General features: G+C 43.9%; 1 protein-coding gene across 5 annotated transcripts in view; it reads right to left on the reverse strand.

Annotated features, from left to right (window-relative positions):
- The window catches only part of NOL4 (nucleolar protein 4), a 260,409-nt gene that overhangs the window by 142,141 nt on the left and 98,892 nt on the right, over positions 1-19,376 (reverse strand). For all 5 annotated transcript variants that reach the window (XR_008306611.1, XM_053248195.1, XM_053248194.1 and 2 more), the window contains exon 5: positions 17,167-17,299. Coding sequence is in view for 4 of the 5 variants with exons in the window: in XM_053248195.1 (XP_053104170.1) it covers positions 17,167-17,299 (133 nt within the window). In the remaining variant the exon portion in view is untranslated. The remainder of the gene's footprint in view (positions 1-17,166; positions 17,300-19,376) is intronic.

Consider the following 19,376-nt stretch of genomic DNA (forward strand, 5'->3'; position numbering starts at 1 on the left):
TTTTAGAGTGAGCAATGCTAATCATCCTTGAGGGGAATACAGAGTCAGATCAAGCTGTCAGAGATGAGTGGGGTAAAGGCATCAGGCCAGGCACTCTCTAAGCATCAAAACTGACAGCAGAAGTCGTTTGTTACCTAGACATACACAGATCTCTGTACACAAGCAGTATATGTGCAATCCAGTTGTGCATGTGGATCAGGGTCCACGTTTTGTAGTTGTACTGGGAGTGATAATTCCATTCCATGAATTTAAAAACACTGACTATTGACACAGATTAATTATAGCTCCTGTGATCTAGACAACTGTGCCACAGGGTCACCAAAATATAAAATTATATAAAAAATATAACATGATTTGCCTCCATTCCAAAAAGGGCACACATGCTGACATTGTTGTTCTCTGCAAAATACACAGAAGCAGCCCCTAAATCTGTGATTGATCTCTGTATTTTGGAAAGAAAAGAGGTGCACAGGCACCTTTCACAACCGATACAAGGAACGTACATGTATGTTTCATTTGGGTATATTATATGTAGCAGAGTGCAGAATTGCAAGTGAGAAGCAGTCCAGTGTGGTGCTGGAAAGAAGAGGCAAATAGCTCCATGGAAACACTCTAGAGAAGCCTATTCTTGTTCCAGACAAGTATAGCCAACTTTATTTCTCACATTAAATTTAGACACTTTTGAAAGTAATGATTGTGGATTGCATAGATCAGTGGTCAACATGCAATCTGTCAGTATTGGTCATTCTTTCAAGTCAGCATGGTAGAAATAAAACATAAGATAGTCCCCCCCACAAAAAAAAAATGACCTGCCAATTCTAATGATGCTATTATAGCTTTGTCTCCGGTGTCTCTGGTAGATAAGGCTATATCAGCATTCTTATTCCAAGATCTATATTTAAGGCTCTTAAATCTTAGCCAAAATTAATATTGCAAAGTGTAGCAGTGGACCATTTAATAGCTCATTTGTGAATATGTCATGTAATTATTAAATAACATCTATAGCTCATAATTAAAGATGGGTTGTCTAATTATTTCTAAAGATATCTAGGCTGGTTACTATAACCACATTTTGTAGAAGTGAATTTCATAAATTAATTAGCATTATCTGCCCAAATCCTACTGCCAGCTGAATTCAATAGGTCCACAAGTCAGTCATGAAGAGGGTGGCTAGCTACGTGAATGCTGTGTATCTGTTTTACATGAAGCAGCACCTCAGCCATGTCTGACACATATTGGTTTCATTGCTCATGCTTTATTGCTCTTCTCTACAGATGTAAATAAGAATTTGCCCTAAGTGAACTTTGGCCTTACTTAGACAAGTCATAGACTTGGGGGAATAGAATGCTGAGACTAACTGGGTGCCTCCAGCTCTCCTCCTCACATTTCCTGTTCAACAGGTGATCAACACCAGTTCCTGTTCCCTACCTGTCTCTGCTGCTTACCTCCCTTCCTCAATTCCTCAATCTCAACACTCCCTGCTCAACTTCAAACCATCCCCTCCTTCCCACTCTTCATCCTCAAAGCCTCTTACATCCCTCCTACCTTTCACCCACAACCCAATATCTTCTCTCAAGTCTCAAACCTTTCTCCCTCCCAACCAACCCTTCTCTCTCCCAGCCGCCCAAGTCCATCTCTTTCATTTTGCTTTCTTTCCCCATGCCTAACTGTCATATGGAGTCAATAGGTCCCAGGAGGCAGGTGACCATGATATCCTGTTTGGAATATGGCAGCCAGCCAGCAAAGATTCTTTTGCCCAGAGCCCATCAAGTCAGTTAAGAAAAGGTCCTTGCTTAGTTCCCCTGTGGGCCCACAGACAACATCCATGTGGCATTTTCCATTGCCAAGAATATCCCCCAGCAGCATGAGGGAAATGCCATGCACAACTTTCTCTCAGGGCAGTTTTTGTGGGTTGAGGGTGGGGAGTATTTTTACTTGCTGCCATTTTACTGCAAATGTAGGGGAGTGTCTAATAATGACATACCCCTCCTACCTTATCCAACCTCATCCAGACTTCAATACTCTTCATCTCCATTTGCACAAAAGGTTATAGCTAAATGAAAAATTAGACTTCATTCAAGATAAAACATCTCACTGATTGGAGATTGGAAAAATGATTGAAAAAAACTCAAGAGACTATGACACACAAAGCACATTATCTGACATTGTTCTACAAACCACAGTAGTGGACAAAACTGGAGGCCCATATGCCTTGGTATTCCATATTAATCAACCCTGTGTTTTTCGGGAAGGAAGGAATTTCAATAGGAAGCAAACGTGGACTTTTGTAGTATGGTTTTGCACAGGCTTCCAATTGGCTTTAGCATGTATGTAGTACACAATAGAAAATAGGCTTTTCTATTAAGCATTAAATAAGGGGGGGTGGGAATCCTCCTTATAACTTGGTAGCTTTTCCAGTTAATGAAATTTCTGAGGGGGTCAACATAAATCCTTCTTTTAGCTGTGTTTTGCTAGCTTTAACTATAGACATGGGCCTTGCATTAACTCTTGGCAAAGGGATAAAGTCATTTAGAACAGCTTGGCTATAATAGAAGGAGAAATGTGATTGGAATGTAAGTGTCATGATGTATTTCTGTATTGTGAGTTTAAAAGTCATTTCCATTTGGGGGCTATTATTGGCTTAAAGTCTTCACTTCTGTAATTATGCAGTAATAACCAAAAACTTGATTGTAACCAACCGTTAGTAGATTGTTGCTAACAAGTCAAACATGACAAACAATTTTGAGGCAATTATTGTCATTACAAGTCACATTCAATTGTTCAAGGCAAGAGTAATAGAAAGTGACAGTTGTGCAGCTGGGATAGTGGTGTGGAAAATGTGATTGTTCCCTGGTCACATTGGACCAGTCAGAACTCAGAACTGCATCTGCTAAATATATAATTCATGTCTAATAACATTTGAGTCTATTGAAAACAAATTATGGAATACAGTAAAACATAAACAAGCATACTTTTTAAAAGAGAGCAATTTGAAAAAGGATCAAAAGACATACGTAGTTAGCAAAAGTAGGATGATTAATTTTCTCATTACATGCTTTATTTCTAAATGATCTATTAAGATGCAGAACCTTAATGCATGTGATTTTTGTATATAATATAATATACCTTAGTGGTCTACTTGCAGTATGACCACGAGTAGACTGTGGCACATGCTATTAATATTGAGATTATCCTTTACTTTTGCTAAGCTTTCCAGAAGCGGGTTTTGCTTGTAACAGAATGCTTGGGTCTCTGGGAAACAAGTAGTGCTTCTTGACCTTAAGAATGCAGTACAACTGCATTTCTCCAAGGAGAATACCATTTCTCTGGTGCTCAGCTTGGCAATCAGTTCCATGGAATCATAATCACAGACTGGAAGGTGTGGTGGTTTTGGTTAATCCATTCTTTGATCCAGGCTAGCTTTTGAATGGTGCTTCAGTTACTTTTATTCCAGTCCTGGAGAAGAGGCAGGGCTAACAAACACCAAGCAGCAAGAGCACTGAAAGCAGTCTGCACTTGCTTCTCTGTAAATAATATCTATTTCAATAAACTATTAATATTCCTGATTCTACTCCACTGTCTTGACCTTGCATACCACAACTCTTTTCTCTGGATTCTGCACTGGTGACAAGAGTGGCTAAGAACTCCTCCATCAACCAACCCAACCAACCAACCAAACTCCCTTCTCAATAACAGAAAGCAAAAGAGAGAAGGAAAGGCCTACAAGACACAGAGAGGACAAAAGGAATCAAGGGACAGAAACAAAGACACGCCATTCTTCTAACCAGCTATTTCTGTCTCTTCTTCACTTGGAATTCTGAATTTTTCTTCATAGAGATAACATACTGTTCAAAACAAGACTTTTGTAGTAGTCTGCTTTGAAGTGCAGTAGCCATCTTATCTACTGTATAGTTTCTTAGCTCTGCCCGAAGGAGTGGAGTGGCAGCCATTTTGAGTGGTGCTTTTATTAAGTGGCACAACATACTTTTCCAACAGTGACTGGTTCCTCTTCCAGTTTTATGAGCTTCTGTTTTTGTTGTTATCAGTATGCTTCCTGCTTTGCCTGAATTTGCTATTCATGACTCCCACTCTACATTGGGACCTAGATGTGACCACTGGCTTGAAAGACTGGAAAATCTTTTTCTTGTGATAAAGGAAAATGACCCCAGCACCAACCAGGCAATGCTGTTACATTTTGCAGGCAGTGAAGTTCACCAGATTTTCAAAACATTACTTGATACTGGAAATGGTGATGATTATAAAAAGGCAAAGCTAGCACTCGCCAAGAATTTTAAGCTCTGCAAAATATAGACTTTGAGCAGGATATGTTCTGGCAGACACGTCAAAAGGACGGAGAAAGTACTCATGTATATCACACCCATCTTTGTCACACTGCACAGCCCTGTGCATTCACAAACACAGACAATGAGATAAGGACACGAATAATACAAGGATATTACAAGGACTGCCTTACTCGGCCCCGCCTACCTCCCAAATGAGCCTGAAATGGCCCGTCTGCCTCATTTGGGAGGTAGGCAGGACTGAATAAGGCAGATTTTCACCACCTTCTCTCAGACTCCGTCCCTCCCTCTTTCTGTCAGAACACTGTGTCTGCTCATGGCAAGCAGGCAAGCACATTACTGCACTGGTGAGTGCTTTCTGCTTAAAGTTTAAGTTGTTAAGTTGCAGGGTGCAGTGCCCCGTCCCAGCAAGCCTTGCCCCAGAGCAGCAGCAACCATTTACATCGTTTGAGAGGCGGGAGGGAGTGCTTTTGCTCTCACTGCTGTCCCACTCTGCCGCTCAGCGGCGGCTCTAAAAGTTTTTTTAAAAAATCCCTTTTTTTCTTATGTGTCAAAAAGTGGGAGAAATTGAGTCCTGAACAGGACGAGCATTTCCCTGCAGGAAATCGGGACGTCCCTCACAGTGCAGGACAGTTGGCAACCCTATGGAGTATGTACCTGAGCAGACAGCCCAATGAGTTTGTTACAACTGTGGTGGATCTTATCTCCACAAGGGTGTTTGCCTTGCCAGGTGTACAACTTGCCTTCCCTGTGGGGAAAGGAACCACTATGCAAGAGTCTGCAGGTCCTCACAGATTACCTTGTGCCCTTGCCATCAGGGTTATGGCCAGGCAAATACTCTTCAGGCTGATTTTCCTGAGGAAGATAACTTGTACATCTGTACTGTTCACCAGCCCCAACTATTTCTGACCATAAGCATCTGCCTCATCGCTTTTTATAGAAGGGCATAAAGTTTGTGTTTTAATTGATACAGGTGCAACTATAAATGTGATCGCTCAGTTTGACTATGATGTACTTCCTCAGAAACTGCTGCTGGTGCACTCAACCATGGAAGTGTACCCCTATGCAACTTCAACTCTGTTGTCACTTTGTGACATGTTCCAGGCACATTTTACCTTCTGGGATACATATGTTATACATCCCATGTATGTTGCACCAAGTGGTGATATCTTGATCACTTATGACACGGCCAACGCTTTGGTACTCATCATAATGCTCTGGACAATACTCCCTGATCCACTTCCTTTAAACCTCCATCAGCACGTTTCAAGGTATCGGAAAGTTGAAAAGGAAGCAAGTAAAACTTCACATTGATGAAACAGTTCAACCAGTTGCCCTGCCATACCAACTTATTCCTTACCATATTAGGAAACTGGTTGAAGAAGGGTTGAGACACTTGGAGGAACTTAATATCATTGTGCATATGGATGCCCTTACGTCATGGGTCTCCCCCATAGCGGTTCTCTAGAAACCTCAACAGCTGGGCTAAAACAAGGATATGTGTGGACATGTGCCTCCCCAATTGAGCCATCAAGCAGGAGAGACACATTACTCCAATGATGGATGACATCATTGTTGATCTTAATGGAACCAATTTTTTCTCCAAGTTTGATCTTATTTCTGGTTACCATCAACTTGAAATCCACCCTGATTCCAGGTATATCATGACATCTTCAACTCATATGGGCCTTTGCTGCTACAAATGCCTCTGTTTGGGCATTTCTTATGCTTAGGAAATATTTCAGAATACAATTAATGAAGTGCCAGCTGGACTCCCAGGTGTGCTCAATGTCAGATGATATTTTGGTGTTTGGCACCACAGAGGAGGAGCATGGCTCTCGACTTACTGCAGTCTTCAGCATCTGTAGGAAGAGAATCTGACTCTTAACCAGAGCAAATGCAAATTCAAAAAATTAAAAAATTAAAACCACTTTGGAGTTTTTTGGCTGTATCTTTTCCAAAGACATTATCTCTGCTGACCCCAGCACTGCTGTACCCACTACTACACAATACAAAATGCTGCTGTGCCCACTACTCCCACTGAAGTTTGCAGCTTTTGGGGCCTTGCAAATTATTGTGGCAGATTCATCTCACAGCTTGCCACAATTTCCCAGCATTTTAGGGATTACATAAAAGTTCAACCATGGGAATGGTTGGCTGAACATCAAAAAAGGGATTTTTTTAAAAAAAAAGAACACCAAAAAACCCTAGTCCTAACATCCCTGCACAAATGTTGCCATATTTGGCACTTAATGTGAGTAGAGTTACCACCTTTTGCTGAAAAATATAACCCAGCCCCCAGCCCAGCAGGGACTCCTTAAGCCCATTCTCACTATTGGAGAATGGGCTCAGATGGAGTGAGGGGAGGAAGCTGCAAAAAGCTTATCTCCCCCACAGACAAACCAGTCCATGTTCCTGGGTGGCCGGATCGGCCACCCAGACAATTGCTGGCTTCTGCTGGTAGCAAAGAGGTTTGAGGGCCAGGAGACCCCAGAGCTTTCATAATGCAGTGTGCGAGTGTGATGTATAGGTGCTACACAAACCTTAGTGATGTGCCCGGACCGGTCCGGAGGCCATTCTACAGGCCTCCGGACCGGTCCAGACATGGGCGGTTCGGATTCGGGTGGTTCAGGGTGGGGGGTCCCCTTTAGGGTGGGTGAGGGTTTACTTACCCCTCCCACCGCTTTCCCCCCTCCGGTGCCCGTATTTCTTTGAGTAATTTCTCTGAGTATTTCTTTGAGCACCCCTTCTCCGGTGCTCTGCTGCTGCAGCTATTCTTTTAGTAATGGGGCGGCAGGATACCTCCCTGCCGCGCCTTCCCCCGCTTGCGTGCAGTGCAAAAGGCTTTAAGAAGAAATATGCGGACGTATTTTCTTGAGTAAACAGAGCGGCAGGATATCTCCCTGCTGCCCCTTCTTTTGCTTTGCTGCAAAAGGCTTTTAGAAGTATAGCTGTGTATAGCTTCTGTGTGTAAGATGAAGAATGCAGTTGCAGTAGTGTCTGATAGGATGGCACATCCAACTGGGTTTCCACTTTTACAGCACCAATAACCTATTGATGGACAAGGGTTACTCAGCTGGTGGCCGTCAACTTTTCTATCCAGCCAACTGACTCTGTTCTACACATCTACTGACTGCACTCCATGGAAGACAGGTGCCTCGACCCTAAGCAATGCATGCACATGAAGAACTGCATGTCCTTCAGGTGCATGCATTAAGGGTCAAATGGAAGGCTGTGTGCTGCCCATTTCTGCTGCTTTATAGCACATCACAAGTTGACCACTTACAGATTAGTTAATTTAATGTAGCTACAAAGAACTTGGGAAATTAGCACAACTATTGAGATATTAGCAAACATAATTGAAGCCATTTTGATGACAATGCAAAATCTACTATGCATGTCATGGAAAATTATCTCTGGAAACCCAGAGGATAGAAAACAGATCACTAAACCATGGAGCAACACCCCCCCCCATTTGATCCTGATTTGATATTGTGGTTTGCTAACAAACTATGGTCCGCACAAATCAATTTCCTATATCTAGATTCTAGGCAAAATGGGAAATTGCCTATTCTTACAAACCATGAATGAAGTTTCTAGTTTTCTCCACTTATCCCCAGAGAAGTGAAAGGGAGGGGAAGTATCAGAATGCATTCACTGCACTCTGAAGCTCATTCATAACTACTAACCATGATCTCAGCATCATTCCACAACCCATTGCATAACATATTCTGGACACCTACTTCATTCCTGATGCAGACTGGTCACAGGCTGAATTAATTACCTATCCCAAGTATCTGTGCCAGCTGTTTCCCCCAAGATATGTACCAGGCCATACCAGAAATAGCAGGTATAGCCTACTTTGAGCTGAATCAGTCTGCTCCTGAGATTCCCCTAAAACATTGTCCTTTTGAATATGCTACAGCAGCACAGGAATGAGGAGAGGTAATACAGGAAGAATGAGGGGAAAGAGATTAAATGTTCAAGAAGCATTGTATGTTTTTCCCTCTGGCTAAACAGGATTTTCATAGGCAATTTATATTATTTATTATTTATTTATTATTAAAACCTTTATACCGCCTTTCCAAAAGGCTCAGGGCAGTTTATTTAGCTTAGCAATACTGTGGGGAGGTAAAGGCTGAACCCCACATATCCTCAGGGTGCAGTGCTGATCCAGATTGAGTCCCTGTGTTTGCTTTTTGAGAAAACAAGAAAACATGGAAAGTTACATTTCCATGTAATGGCTAGTTTGGCCCTGGGACTACCTCACAAACAGAAATTTATTTATTTATTTATTTATTTATTACATATATAAACCGCCCCATCCAGAGGCTCTGGGTAGTATACAACAACTTTTTTAAAAGACATAAAACCCACAATTCAAACAATGCTAAAAACAATACAAAAACAATTCAAAAATGATTATAATTATATAAATTATATCAGCCCCAACCAAATAAGTTTCTAAGCACTTATAGTTCTTCAGCACTACAACTGAATTGTTAGCAATTGTTATATAGTGTGCTTTTTTGAAGTTGATATTAATTTGTGAGAAGTATACTGCACTTCAGAAATTTCAGTGGGCATTACTCCTTTGAAGCCACAGAATGTAATTTAAGTCAGTGAACTAGTGATATATGCCAGCTTCCCTTAAATTCTTCACAGGTGACAAAGGCATTAACTTTATTTGATACAGCGATATCACTTACTCCCAGTAAGAATAAACTTTTGTGATTTTGCAATGAAAAAGATAACACTTCAGTTAATTTGCAGTTCAGCCCCAAGGCTTATTCTGAAACATGCAGATGTAAATGTTCCATTTCTTCTCCCTCCCCACCTCCTTTATTGACAATTTAATTCAGTGCTTGTGAAAGGTGGCAAGCACTGAATTAAAGACCTCCAAGACTTCAGTCTAAGTCTTGGAGGCAGAGAATATCTTTTTATCCACAGAGCTGATACTACACAATAGAGGCAAAGAGTTCTTTTCACATTATTCTGCCAGCTTGCTTCACTTGTGGCAGTTCATAAGTTAAATTGCCTCAGGGAGGGTCCACAGCTTTTCATGGTGGGAAATACACACAAAACCTAAGTAAGGTAAAGTGTGCCATCAATTTGATTTCAACTCCTGGCGCCCACAGAGCCCTGTGGTTTTCTTTGGTAGAATACAGGAGGGTTTTACTATTGCCTCCTTCTGCACAGTTTGAGATAATGCCTTTCAGCATCTTCCTATATCACTGCTTCCTGATATAGTACCTGTGGGGATTCAAACCGACAACCTTCTGCTTGTTAGTCCCCCATCTTAAATTCTGACACCTATCATAGTTTGCCATCAATAAAAGTGTTCATTGGGTAGGTGATGTTTCTTCCTCCTTTTCCTCTTCTTAGTTACTGTTAAGTCCTTGTATAGAGGCAGTCAAAACTACACCTCTGTAAGTGGTAGGATGCCTAACCTGTGCTTGATCTGTACATGACATTTGTACAGGTCTCAGAGTCTGAGATATTTTCCCCAGTGCAGTGGGGAAGAGATTTTTCCCCCCCAGTGCACAAGAACCTCCTAAGATGTAACAGTATAATGCTTCACAAGAACATAAAAACAGCTCTGCTGGATCAGGCTCAAGGCCCATCTAGTCCAGCATCCTGTTTCATACAGTGGCCCACCAGATGCCTCTGAAAAGCCCTCAGGCAGGGGGTGAGGGCTTGCCCCCTCTTCTGCCGTTGTTCCGCTGCAGCTGGTATTTAGCGCCATCATGCCTCTGAGGCTGGAGGTGGCCTGTAGGCACCAGACTAATAGCCACTGATAGACCTGTCAAGCGTCGTGCCTGATCAAACTGTTATGCTTCAATCTTCAAATGACTAATTCTTTTCTTTTTCTTTTTTTACACATTTTATATCCCACTCTTCCTCCAAGGAGCCCAGAGCAGTATACTACATACTTAAGTTTCTCCTCATAATAACCCTGTGAAGTAGGTTAGGCTGAGAGAGAAGTGACTGGCCTTAGAGTCAGCCAGCAAGTATCATGGCTGAATGGGGATTTGAACACAGGGTCTCCAAGGTCCTAGTCCAGCACTCTAATCACTACACCACGCTGGTGTAGTGGTTATTCCAATGGTCTTATTTCCTACAGTTGAACCACTTCATGATTAGATATTTGCAGTCATAGCCCTAAATACATTTTCATGCAATTAGCATGCATACAAACCATTTTAGGATTGGGGCCATTGTCATTCTTTACTATAATGAGCAGCAGGTTTTGTCATTCTACTCCAGTCACAGAATATACAAAATGTGTCTTAGAATTCATGCCACTTTCTGAAATTTGAATCATAATGATTTAGATACAGGATCCAATAAGCCTCCTTTTCCATTTTTTGTTTTATTTGGAATTCAAACAACAACACAACATCTGCCTGAAATTTCTTCCCAATTCTAGCAGCTATTCTTTGTTTTGTCCTCTGAATTCAAGAGTCATGCCAGTTTCTTCTGAACTAGTGGTAAGAAGTAGGCCATAAATCAGGTGAACCAACAAAATGTCTCTGTATCCCAAGGAGGAAATGGTGCATTTGTTATTCAATGCAGCTAGGCCCCAGTTCTTAAATTCCTCAGAAAGTGAAGGTATTTACAGAAATGAGACCTTAATTGTCTTCACATACCACAGTTAACAAATACTCATATGGTGAGTTCTAGTAGCTTTCAGTTTAGAAATGGGATCATAAAGATCTTTTTATTTCAAGCAGGGGATTTTACTAACCCTGTTTTGAGACAGCAGCACGCTACTATCATGAACTGAAGCTCCAAAGAGAAATGGGGGAAGAGTTACACAGCCTCAGCTGCTAGGCTGAGATGCTGCTTTTGGGTAAGTGACAGAGGATTCTATCAGGGTGAATTAGTTTAGGACAGTGGAGTAGGAAGCCTCAGGGAACACAGCCAAAGATTTAGGATTAGGTTTACTGATCCTGCAATCCAGAGGAGCAGCTGGGAGCAAAATATAGAAGTGCTCATTGACAGAGCCAGGACACTGACAAACTGGGCCGGCAGGAGGCAACTGGTTAAAGTGAACACTGGACAGTGGGAAGAAGTATGTTGGTGGAGACAGATTTCCTCCATGCAATATACCCCTGCTAACTTGGCAAAGAGGCACCTTTTAACGTGGCGATTCTCTTTATTTAGCAGGAGGAGAGTAACTGGCCCTATCCAGTGACTGTTGCTGGTGTCTATCTTATGTTTCTTTTTAGATTGTGAGCCCTTTGGGGACAGGGATCCATCTTATTTATTTGTTATTTCTCTGTGTAAACCGCCCTGAGTCATTTTTGGAAGGGCGGTATAGAAATCTAATAAATAATAATAATAATAATATCTGCCCTGCTGTGCACCTCTCTTGGCAAATTGTTTTCCATTTCTCCTCCACAGAATCAACCATGTTATTTTCTCTCTCTGTGTATGTATATCCCAGTGAAGGATAGTCTTAAGGTTTATCTCAGGATCTGGATGCACTGATGCATTGCATCCTCTCTTTAGGCATAGCCCTATTTAGTTAGTTAGCACATATATATACCACCCCATATACCAATCTCTGCGCAGTTTACAATTTAAAACCCAAATAGCAATTTAAAATATTAAAGCATTTAAAAGAGTTTAAAACATAGATAAAAATAATTTTAAAACTTATTAACTAAAAGGTCCAATTTAAAAGGTTTGGGATCGCATTCCAAAGTCCTGGGGCAACTGTAGAAAAGATCCAATTTTGGGTCACCACCAAATGGGCCAGTGGCAACTGCAACCAGATTCTGCTAATTATCTTAATAGGCAGCTGGATTATTGAAGAAGAAATTGTTCTTTTAAATACCTTGGACCCAAGCCATTCAGGGCTTTATAGGCAATAACCATCACTTTGTATTTTGCCCAGAAACTTATTGGCAGCCAGTGTAGTTCTTTTAGAATGAGAGTAATGTGGTCTCTTTGGATAGCCCCAGAGATCAACCTGGCTGCTGTGTTCTTTACCAAATGTAGTTTCTGGACTACATACTAAGGCAATCCAACATAGAGTACATTGCAGTAGTCAAGCCTGGATATTACCAACATGTGCACTACTGTTTTACTTATTTCCAGAAGTGGGCTTAGCTGGTATATCAGTCAAAGCTGAAAAAAAGCACTCCTAGCCACTGACTCAATCTGAGATACTAGGGAGAGGTTTAGATCCAAAAGTACTCCCAGACTATGTACTTGCTCTTTCCAAAGGAACAGGCATCCAGAACAGGCAGATCTAAACCACTTCCCTAGTTCTGACCTCCCACACTACCTATCTCCATCTTGCTTAGATTCAGCTTCAGTTTGTTCTCCCTCAGCCATCCCAATACTGACTCCAGGCTGGTATTTAGGGAAGTAAGGCCATTTCTTGATGAAGTTGACGTGGAGAAATAGATTTGGGTGTCATCAGCATATTGATAACACTCTGCACCAAATCTCCTGTTGATCTTTTCCAGTGGTTTCATATAAATGTTAAAAAACATTGGAGATACAATTGAACTTTGCAGGACCACAAACAATAGCTCTCATCATGAAGAGCAACAATCTTCAAGCACCACTGTCTGGAATCTATCGGAGAGGTAGGAGCAGAACCATTGCAAAGCAGTGCCTCCCACTCCCAATCCCCTCAAGCATTCCAAAGGATACAATGAAGTAGGTCTCACAATCAACGAGACCCACCTCCAGAGGGTTTGCAGGGAGAGCGGGCTAAGCGGGCAGGGGCTTGGAAGTTCAGGAGTCGCATGGCCCCCATGGCCCCCGGAAGCTCCAGCATGCCCTGCGAGAGTGCGCAGGGCATGCTGGAAAGACCCCCAAGACGGGAGGATGCTTTTAAATCTCCCGATTGGGGGTCTACTCGTGAGTTGCTGTGGTGCAGCAACTCATGATTGTAGAGCCCGGGTTAGCAGAGCGCTCACTCCGCTAACCTGGGCTTAGGGCAGGGGTACTTTAGCGGGTGACTTTTAAGAACCACCAGGCTCACAGCTGAGCCCCGTGGTTCTCATGATTGGAGGAAATCAGGCTAGCCTCTGCTAGCCCAATTTTCTCCCATCGTGTGAATAGCCTCTATGGTTAGTGGTATTGAAAGCCATTGAGAGATCCAAGAAGACCAACAAAGTCACACTCCCCCTGTCAATTCCTAATTGGAGATCATCCAACAGTCTGACCAAGACCATCTCACCCCACAGCCTGTCTGGTTTGAAATGGGTCCAGAAAATCTGCTTCTTCCAAGACTGTCTGAAATTTAGAAGCCACCACCCTCTCAATCAACTTGCCCAAGCATGGGAGGTTGGAGACAGGCCTATAATTGCCTAACTCTGAGGAATCTAATGCAGATTTCTTCAAAAGTGGTCTAATAATTGCGTCCTTCCCTCCCTAAGAGAGGCATTAAAGATATTAACAAGACCCTCTCTGACAACTTCCCTGCTAGATTTACACATTACACGGAATGTGCATGTGGGGAAGGAGAATCAGAATTGCACGTTCTGTCTCTGTTTCTGACATCAAGCGTTCAGTTCAATATGTGTAGAAAGGCTATGAACATGCTATTTTATGCACATAAAACTGCAAGCGATGCTTGCTCTCACTCAAGAATCAAGCAGGAGTTCCAACAAAAAGTATTTTTCAGACAAGTCAGCTTCAGCACCCTTCTGAGTCCCTCCTGCTCCTACTTCTGCTGTAGTCACTGTGATAGCACCAGACAAGAATGGTAAACTTATTTATATTTTACTTGCAGAGCTGGTTAGTAAGTTGTACTTGTAAGTTGTACTTTCTTGGAGTCCTGCTGCTAACTCCAGGATGTAAACTTAAATTCTTAAAGTAATACTAAAACAATAACTTCTCTGAGGGAGGGCAGGATGCCTCCTTGTCTTAAGGAGGCTATTATTAGACCACTTTTGAAGAAAGCTATGCTGGATCCCTCAGAGTTAGCTAATTACAGGCCTGTTTCTAATCTTCCATGGTTGAGCAAGGTGGTTGAGTGGGTGGTGGCCTCTCAGCTCCAGGCAGTTTTGGATGATGCAGATTATCTAGATCCATTTCAAACTTGGTTTTCGTGTCGGCTATGGCTATGGCTTTCGTGTCGGCTATGGGGTCAATCAAGACTGCCTTGGTTGGCCTGATGGATGATCTTCAACTGGCTATGAACAGAGGGAGTGTGACTCTGCTGATCCTTTTGGATCTCTCTGCGACTTTCAATACCACCGACTGTGCTATCCTTCTGGACCGCCTGCGGGAGGTGGGATTGGGTGGCACTTGGTGGACCCACAGTTTCCCTCCCCGAATGCCACTCTGAACCTTAAGTCAGAGTGGTGTTTTGCCAACTTTAACTCCAGTTTTGTGGCGCCAATGTTACATCTGAACCCTGGCACCGCAGTTTCAGCCCCATGGAACCAGAGTTGAGGGAGGAAGCTCCTTCCTCACTCTGGTCTGATTGGCTGTACAGGCTGTCCTGTCAAGAAGTAAGCCCACACAGCTAAATCCCCTGAATCTGCAGTCTTGCTGACTGCAGAGAGGCAGCTCTCCTGAACATCCGAATTTGGATGGGAGAGAGGGGGAAGGGGAGTGCAGAACCACCCGCAGTTATGTGTTCTTATGTTCTTAATTTGGCCATAGTGTTATGGTGATAGCTCATATGTATACTGGGATGGCCCATGATGGCCATGAAGTCCTGAGCCATTACATAAGCCTCTTTGAGTACTATTCTGATAATACAGGCTCAGCTCCAGAGGGGGGAAAGTGGCCTTAGACAAGAAATTTGACCTCCCACCCACCTCCCCATTCTGTTTCAGAAATCTAATATGTGGGACACAGCTTGAACATCCATAAATGCACTTTGCCCCTTCTGTGCCCCCCCATCATTTTTTCCCTGGTGCTCATAAAAGGTTGTAAGTAATAACCAGAACCTCAAACCTTACCAAAAGGTAGCAGGTACAGACCTAATATGCTTTAATCTCCTAACTTCAGTCAGGAGATAGGCTACACCAGTAGTTCCCAACCTGGTGGCCTCCAGTTGTTGCTGAACTACAACTTCCCTCAGCCCCAGCTACAGTTGTAATTCAGCAACATCTGGAGGCCCACAGGACAGAAACCACAGGGCTACTCTGCACTTACTTCTAAATCAGGGGTGGGCAAATTTTTGTGGCTGGGAATGATGGGAGTTTTAGTTCAACAACAGCTGGAAGGCCAAGTCTGCCCACCCTTGTTCTAAATACTCCAGATACAGCCCAAAATCGAGTGCATTGCAATAGGAAATCAAGGTTACAAGGGCATGGATTATGGTCCCCAGATCCTTCCTTTCCATATAAGGTCGGAGTATCCAAATTGGTGCATTCAATGCACTTAATTCACAGTGCTGCTGGGCATTATGGCCAACTGGGACTCCTGGTGCAGCTGACGAACATTCTCAGACTATGCACATGGGGTAGCATCCAGACTAACCATCCTTGCAGAAGTTATTTTTTCCCTACCTTTCCTCCTCCCTGCAGTCCCCAGAGACACCCAAGACATTATTCCTGAGGGCCTAAGGAATCCTGGCAGCAGTGTAGGTTGCAACAGGAGTGACCACAGAAGGTGGGAGAATTCCCACAAACAAGGCAGAAACATGATCTGCCCAGTTAAGGAAGGTGTTTCCATCCCGTTTCTGAGTATCTTCCCTCCCTCTCCAGTCACCTATGCTGCATTTACTGCTGTTGCTGCAGGTCCTTCAACCTCAGCAATGACTTTTCAGGTTACCCTGGCAGTTGTCACAAAGAGGAGGGGGCCAAAGGAAATAGCTTGCACTTGCACTCTTATGTGAACAACACGGTGGATGCTCAGAATGATATTTTATGCTGGTAGGTAATACCGCATAGACTCTGTCAATACACTCTGTATCACAGACTTTCACCTTTCCCAGACCACAACAACCTACAACCATTAATACTTCTTCTGCCTTCTTTGAATGAACTTGAACTCATATCCAATCCACCACAAGTTTAAAAATAGATTTAAAAAGACAAATAGAGTTGGCGATCATCAGTATATTATAGACACCAAGACTACTCAAGCAGTCGCTGTCCCATAATTGTGTCAGATGCCAGACTGATAGGGGGAGGTGGGGAATCATCAACATCCAAGTCTTGTTTATGATACTGCTACACTGTACTAATACATAGTGAAATGGTGTAAGTCTTTTCTGCCGCAGTATTTTTTTGCCATAGCATTCTTTTTTGTACTAATCCACCAGAAGAAGGCCCATCGTTAGGATGGGCAGAGCATGTTCGCAGTGAAAGTGTGCATATCGCAGGAACCATTGTATGTGCAAGGCTTCTGTGTGTGGCCAGGTTTTACCCTGTCTCCAAGGGCAATCCTTTATCTTTTCCCATTGAAGTGAACGGCAGCCATTCACATATATGAGAGAAAGTAAATTTGTGCACTTGAAGAAACTACTGTCTCTTCATCATGTATTGCAGATGGTTGGATATTTTTGTGTCCTTTGAAAATGGTTCAAATGTAGGCCAGATCACTCTGTTAGACACAGAATAGTAGCTACAATTGTCCAGGGACATAGTAAGCTTTACTATTCACAGATCAGAAACATCCTAGGGAAGGAACAGGAGCTCAAATAGCTTTACCTTCTTTCCTAAACCACTTTTTCATTCTTTATCTCAGTGAGACTAAATAATCCAGGAAGCCATCTAAGCTTGTATATTAACCATAATAATAAATTAAATGGGTAATATAAGTGATCTCTTAAATAAGCAGCAGGTAAGCTACAGATATCACACATGGTTGACACTGAATGAACCAAGGGAAAGAAGGTACCCAACAAAACTCAGCTTCATTTGTTGAACACTGAGCTTACCATCTTGCTGGCCCTGGAGATTCTGCGGACTTTGAATCCTTTCTTCAAGATTCGAACTAAGGTCAGAGTTTACAGCAGACATCCTGGTAGAGTCACTCAGATCAAATTCATCACTTTCTATGGAGCTTTCATCCTGAAGAAAAAAATCCATATCAAAAGCACATTAACAAATGTCAAATTAATTTTTAGGCATAGTGTTCATAGTAAATTAGAGCTTACCAAGCAATTATTGGATGCTGTTCGTCCTAAAATAGAGAATCCAAATGTTTTGATTCTTTGTAATGTAAGTTAACTAAAAGATCAATACAAGCATAACTAACTAGATGTAATGTTATGCCCAGTAACTTGTGCCTAAATCCCACCTGTGTGTTTAAATAGACTCAGGACTGCAGCTACTACAAAAGGAATTGACTGATAACAGGAAAGATTTCCATAAGAAAGAAGACAGAAGGAGAACAGCTTGGGTGGGGCACTGACTGACTGCTGTCTCTGCCCCTGCCCCACCTTTCCTCAGGTGTGTGTAACATCTCCTTGGGCTGCTGCTGGGGCTTTGGCGGCTGCTGCTGCTATATAGGGCAGGCTAGCCCAAGGGCGCGAGCCTCTTGGCGCGAGCCGAAGGGCGAGAGCACAAGGGCTCTCGTCCTTGTGGCTCTCTGCCGTGGGGCAAGCTGCCTGAGGACCAGAAGAAGATCTCTCTCCTTCCGCCCTGAAGAGCCATCTTCTCACAATTAAGAAGTCAGCAGGAGACTACGCAAGCCTGGTTTTGTTTTGTTTTTAATTAAGCCAAGAAGCCGTGGTGGGTTAGTCTGGCGAGATGTGTCTGGGGGAGCAAAAAAGTGGGTCTGGAGTGGGGGCGGCAATATCACGGGTAGCGGGCAGAGGGAGGTATGGCGGTGGGAGTTGGGCAGGCCGTTACAGGGGAAAACGGTCCAGGCAATTGAGGCCTGTTCCTTTTTCCGGCCCTTCTCCCAACCCTCTGACCCTAGGGAGCTCTGGGAACACTCCTTCGAGGATTAGGGTGCTGCTGCTGAATGCCAGGTCAGTTAACGCAAAAACATCTATCATCCACGATCTGATTGTGGATGAGCGTGCTGACCTGGTATGTGTGACGGAGACCTGGTTGGATGCGCTGGGCGGGGTCGGTCTCTCTCAGCTTTGTCCTCCAGGTTTCCAGATCGTGCAGCAGCCCCGCCTTGAGGGTCGGGGAGGAGGCGTTGCAGTCATCTTTCGAGAGACCCTCCCCGTTTCCAGGTGCCCGGTCAGGCAATCTCAGAATTTCGAGTGTTTGTCCTTGAGGGTGGGCCTCCGAGATAGGCTGGGGATTCTGTTGGTGTACCGACCACCCCGCTGCACTTCAGTCTCCCTACCTGAGCTGGCGGGGGTGGTCTCGGAGGTGGCCTTGGGTTCCTCCAGGCTTATTGTTTTGGGGGATTTCAATGTCCACGCTGAGGCCCCCCTAGTTGGTGCGGCTCAGGATTTCATGGCCTCCATGGCAACCATGGGCCTGTCTCAATTGGTATCGGGCCCTACCCACGTGGCGGGACACACTCTGGATCTGGTTTTTGCCGACCGGGAAATAAATGATCTGGAGGTGGGGGAAATTGAGACCACTCCCTTGTCATGGACAGATCATCACCTGGTAGGGTTTAGTTTGACTGCTCCGTCTGCCCTCTGCAGGGGTGGTGGGCCGATTAAGATGGTCCGCCCCCGGAGGCTTATGGATCCGCTTGGATTCCAGACGGCCCTCGGGGAGTTTCCAGTGTCCAGAGCTGGTGACCCTGTCGACGCCTTGGTTGATCTCTGGAATGGAGAGATGGCCCGGGCTGTTGACACGGTTGCCCCCAAGCGCCCTCTCCGGCTTAGTGGAGCCCGTTCCGCTCCTTGGTTTTCCTCGGAGCTTAGGGCGATGAAGCAACTCGGACGACGGCTGGAGCGACGCTGGAGGAAGAGTCGTCACGAATCCGATCGAACACGGGCTAGAACCCATTTTAGGGACTACGCCGTGGCGGTGGGGGCGGCGAAGAAACGTTTTTTCTCCGCCTCCATTGCGTCTGCTCAGTGCAGGCAAACAGAGCTGTTTCGTGTGGTGAAAACATTGCTCCACACATCCCCCCGGACAATGGGGGAGGAGCCATCTACAGCTCTTTGTGATCGGTTTGCCTGTCACTTTGCAGATAAAGTCGCTTGCATCCGTGCTGACCTGGACTCCA

Source organism: Hemicordylus capensis, chromosome 4 (assembly GCF_027244095.1).
Source record: "Hemicordylus capensis ecotype Gifberg chromosome 4, rHemCap1.1.pri, whole genome shotgun sequence".
Lineage (NCBI taxonomy): Eukaryota > Metazoa > Chordata > Lepidosauria > Squamata > Cordylidae > Hemicordylus > Hemicordylus capensis.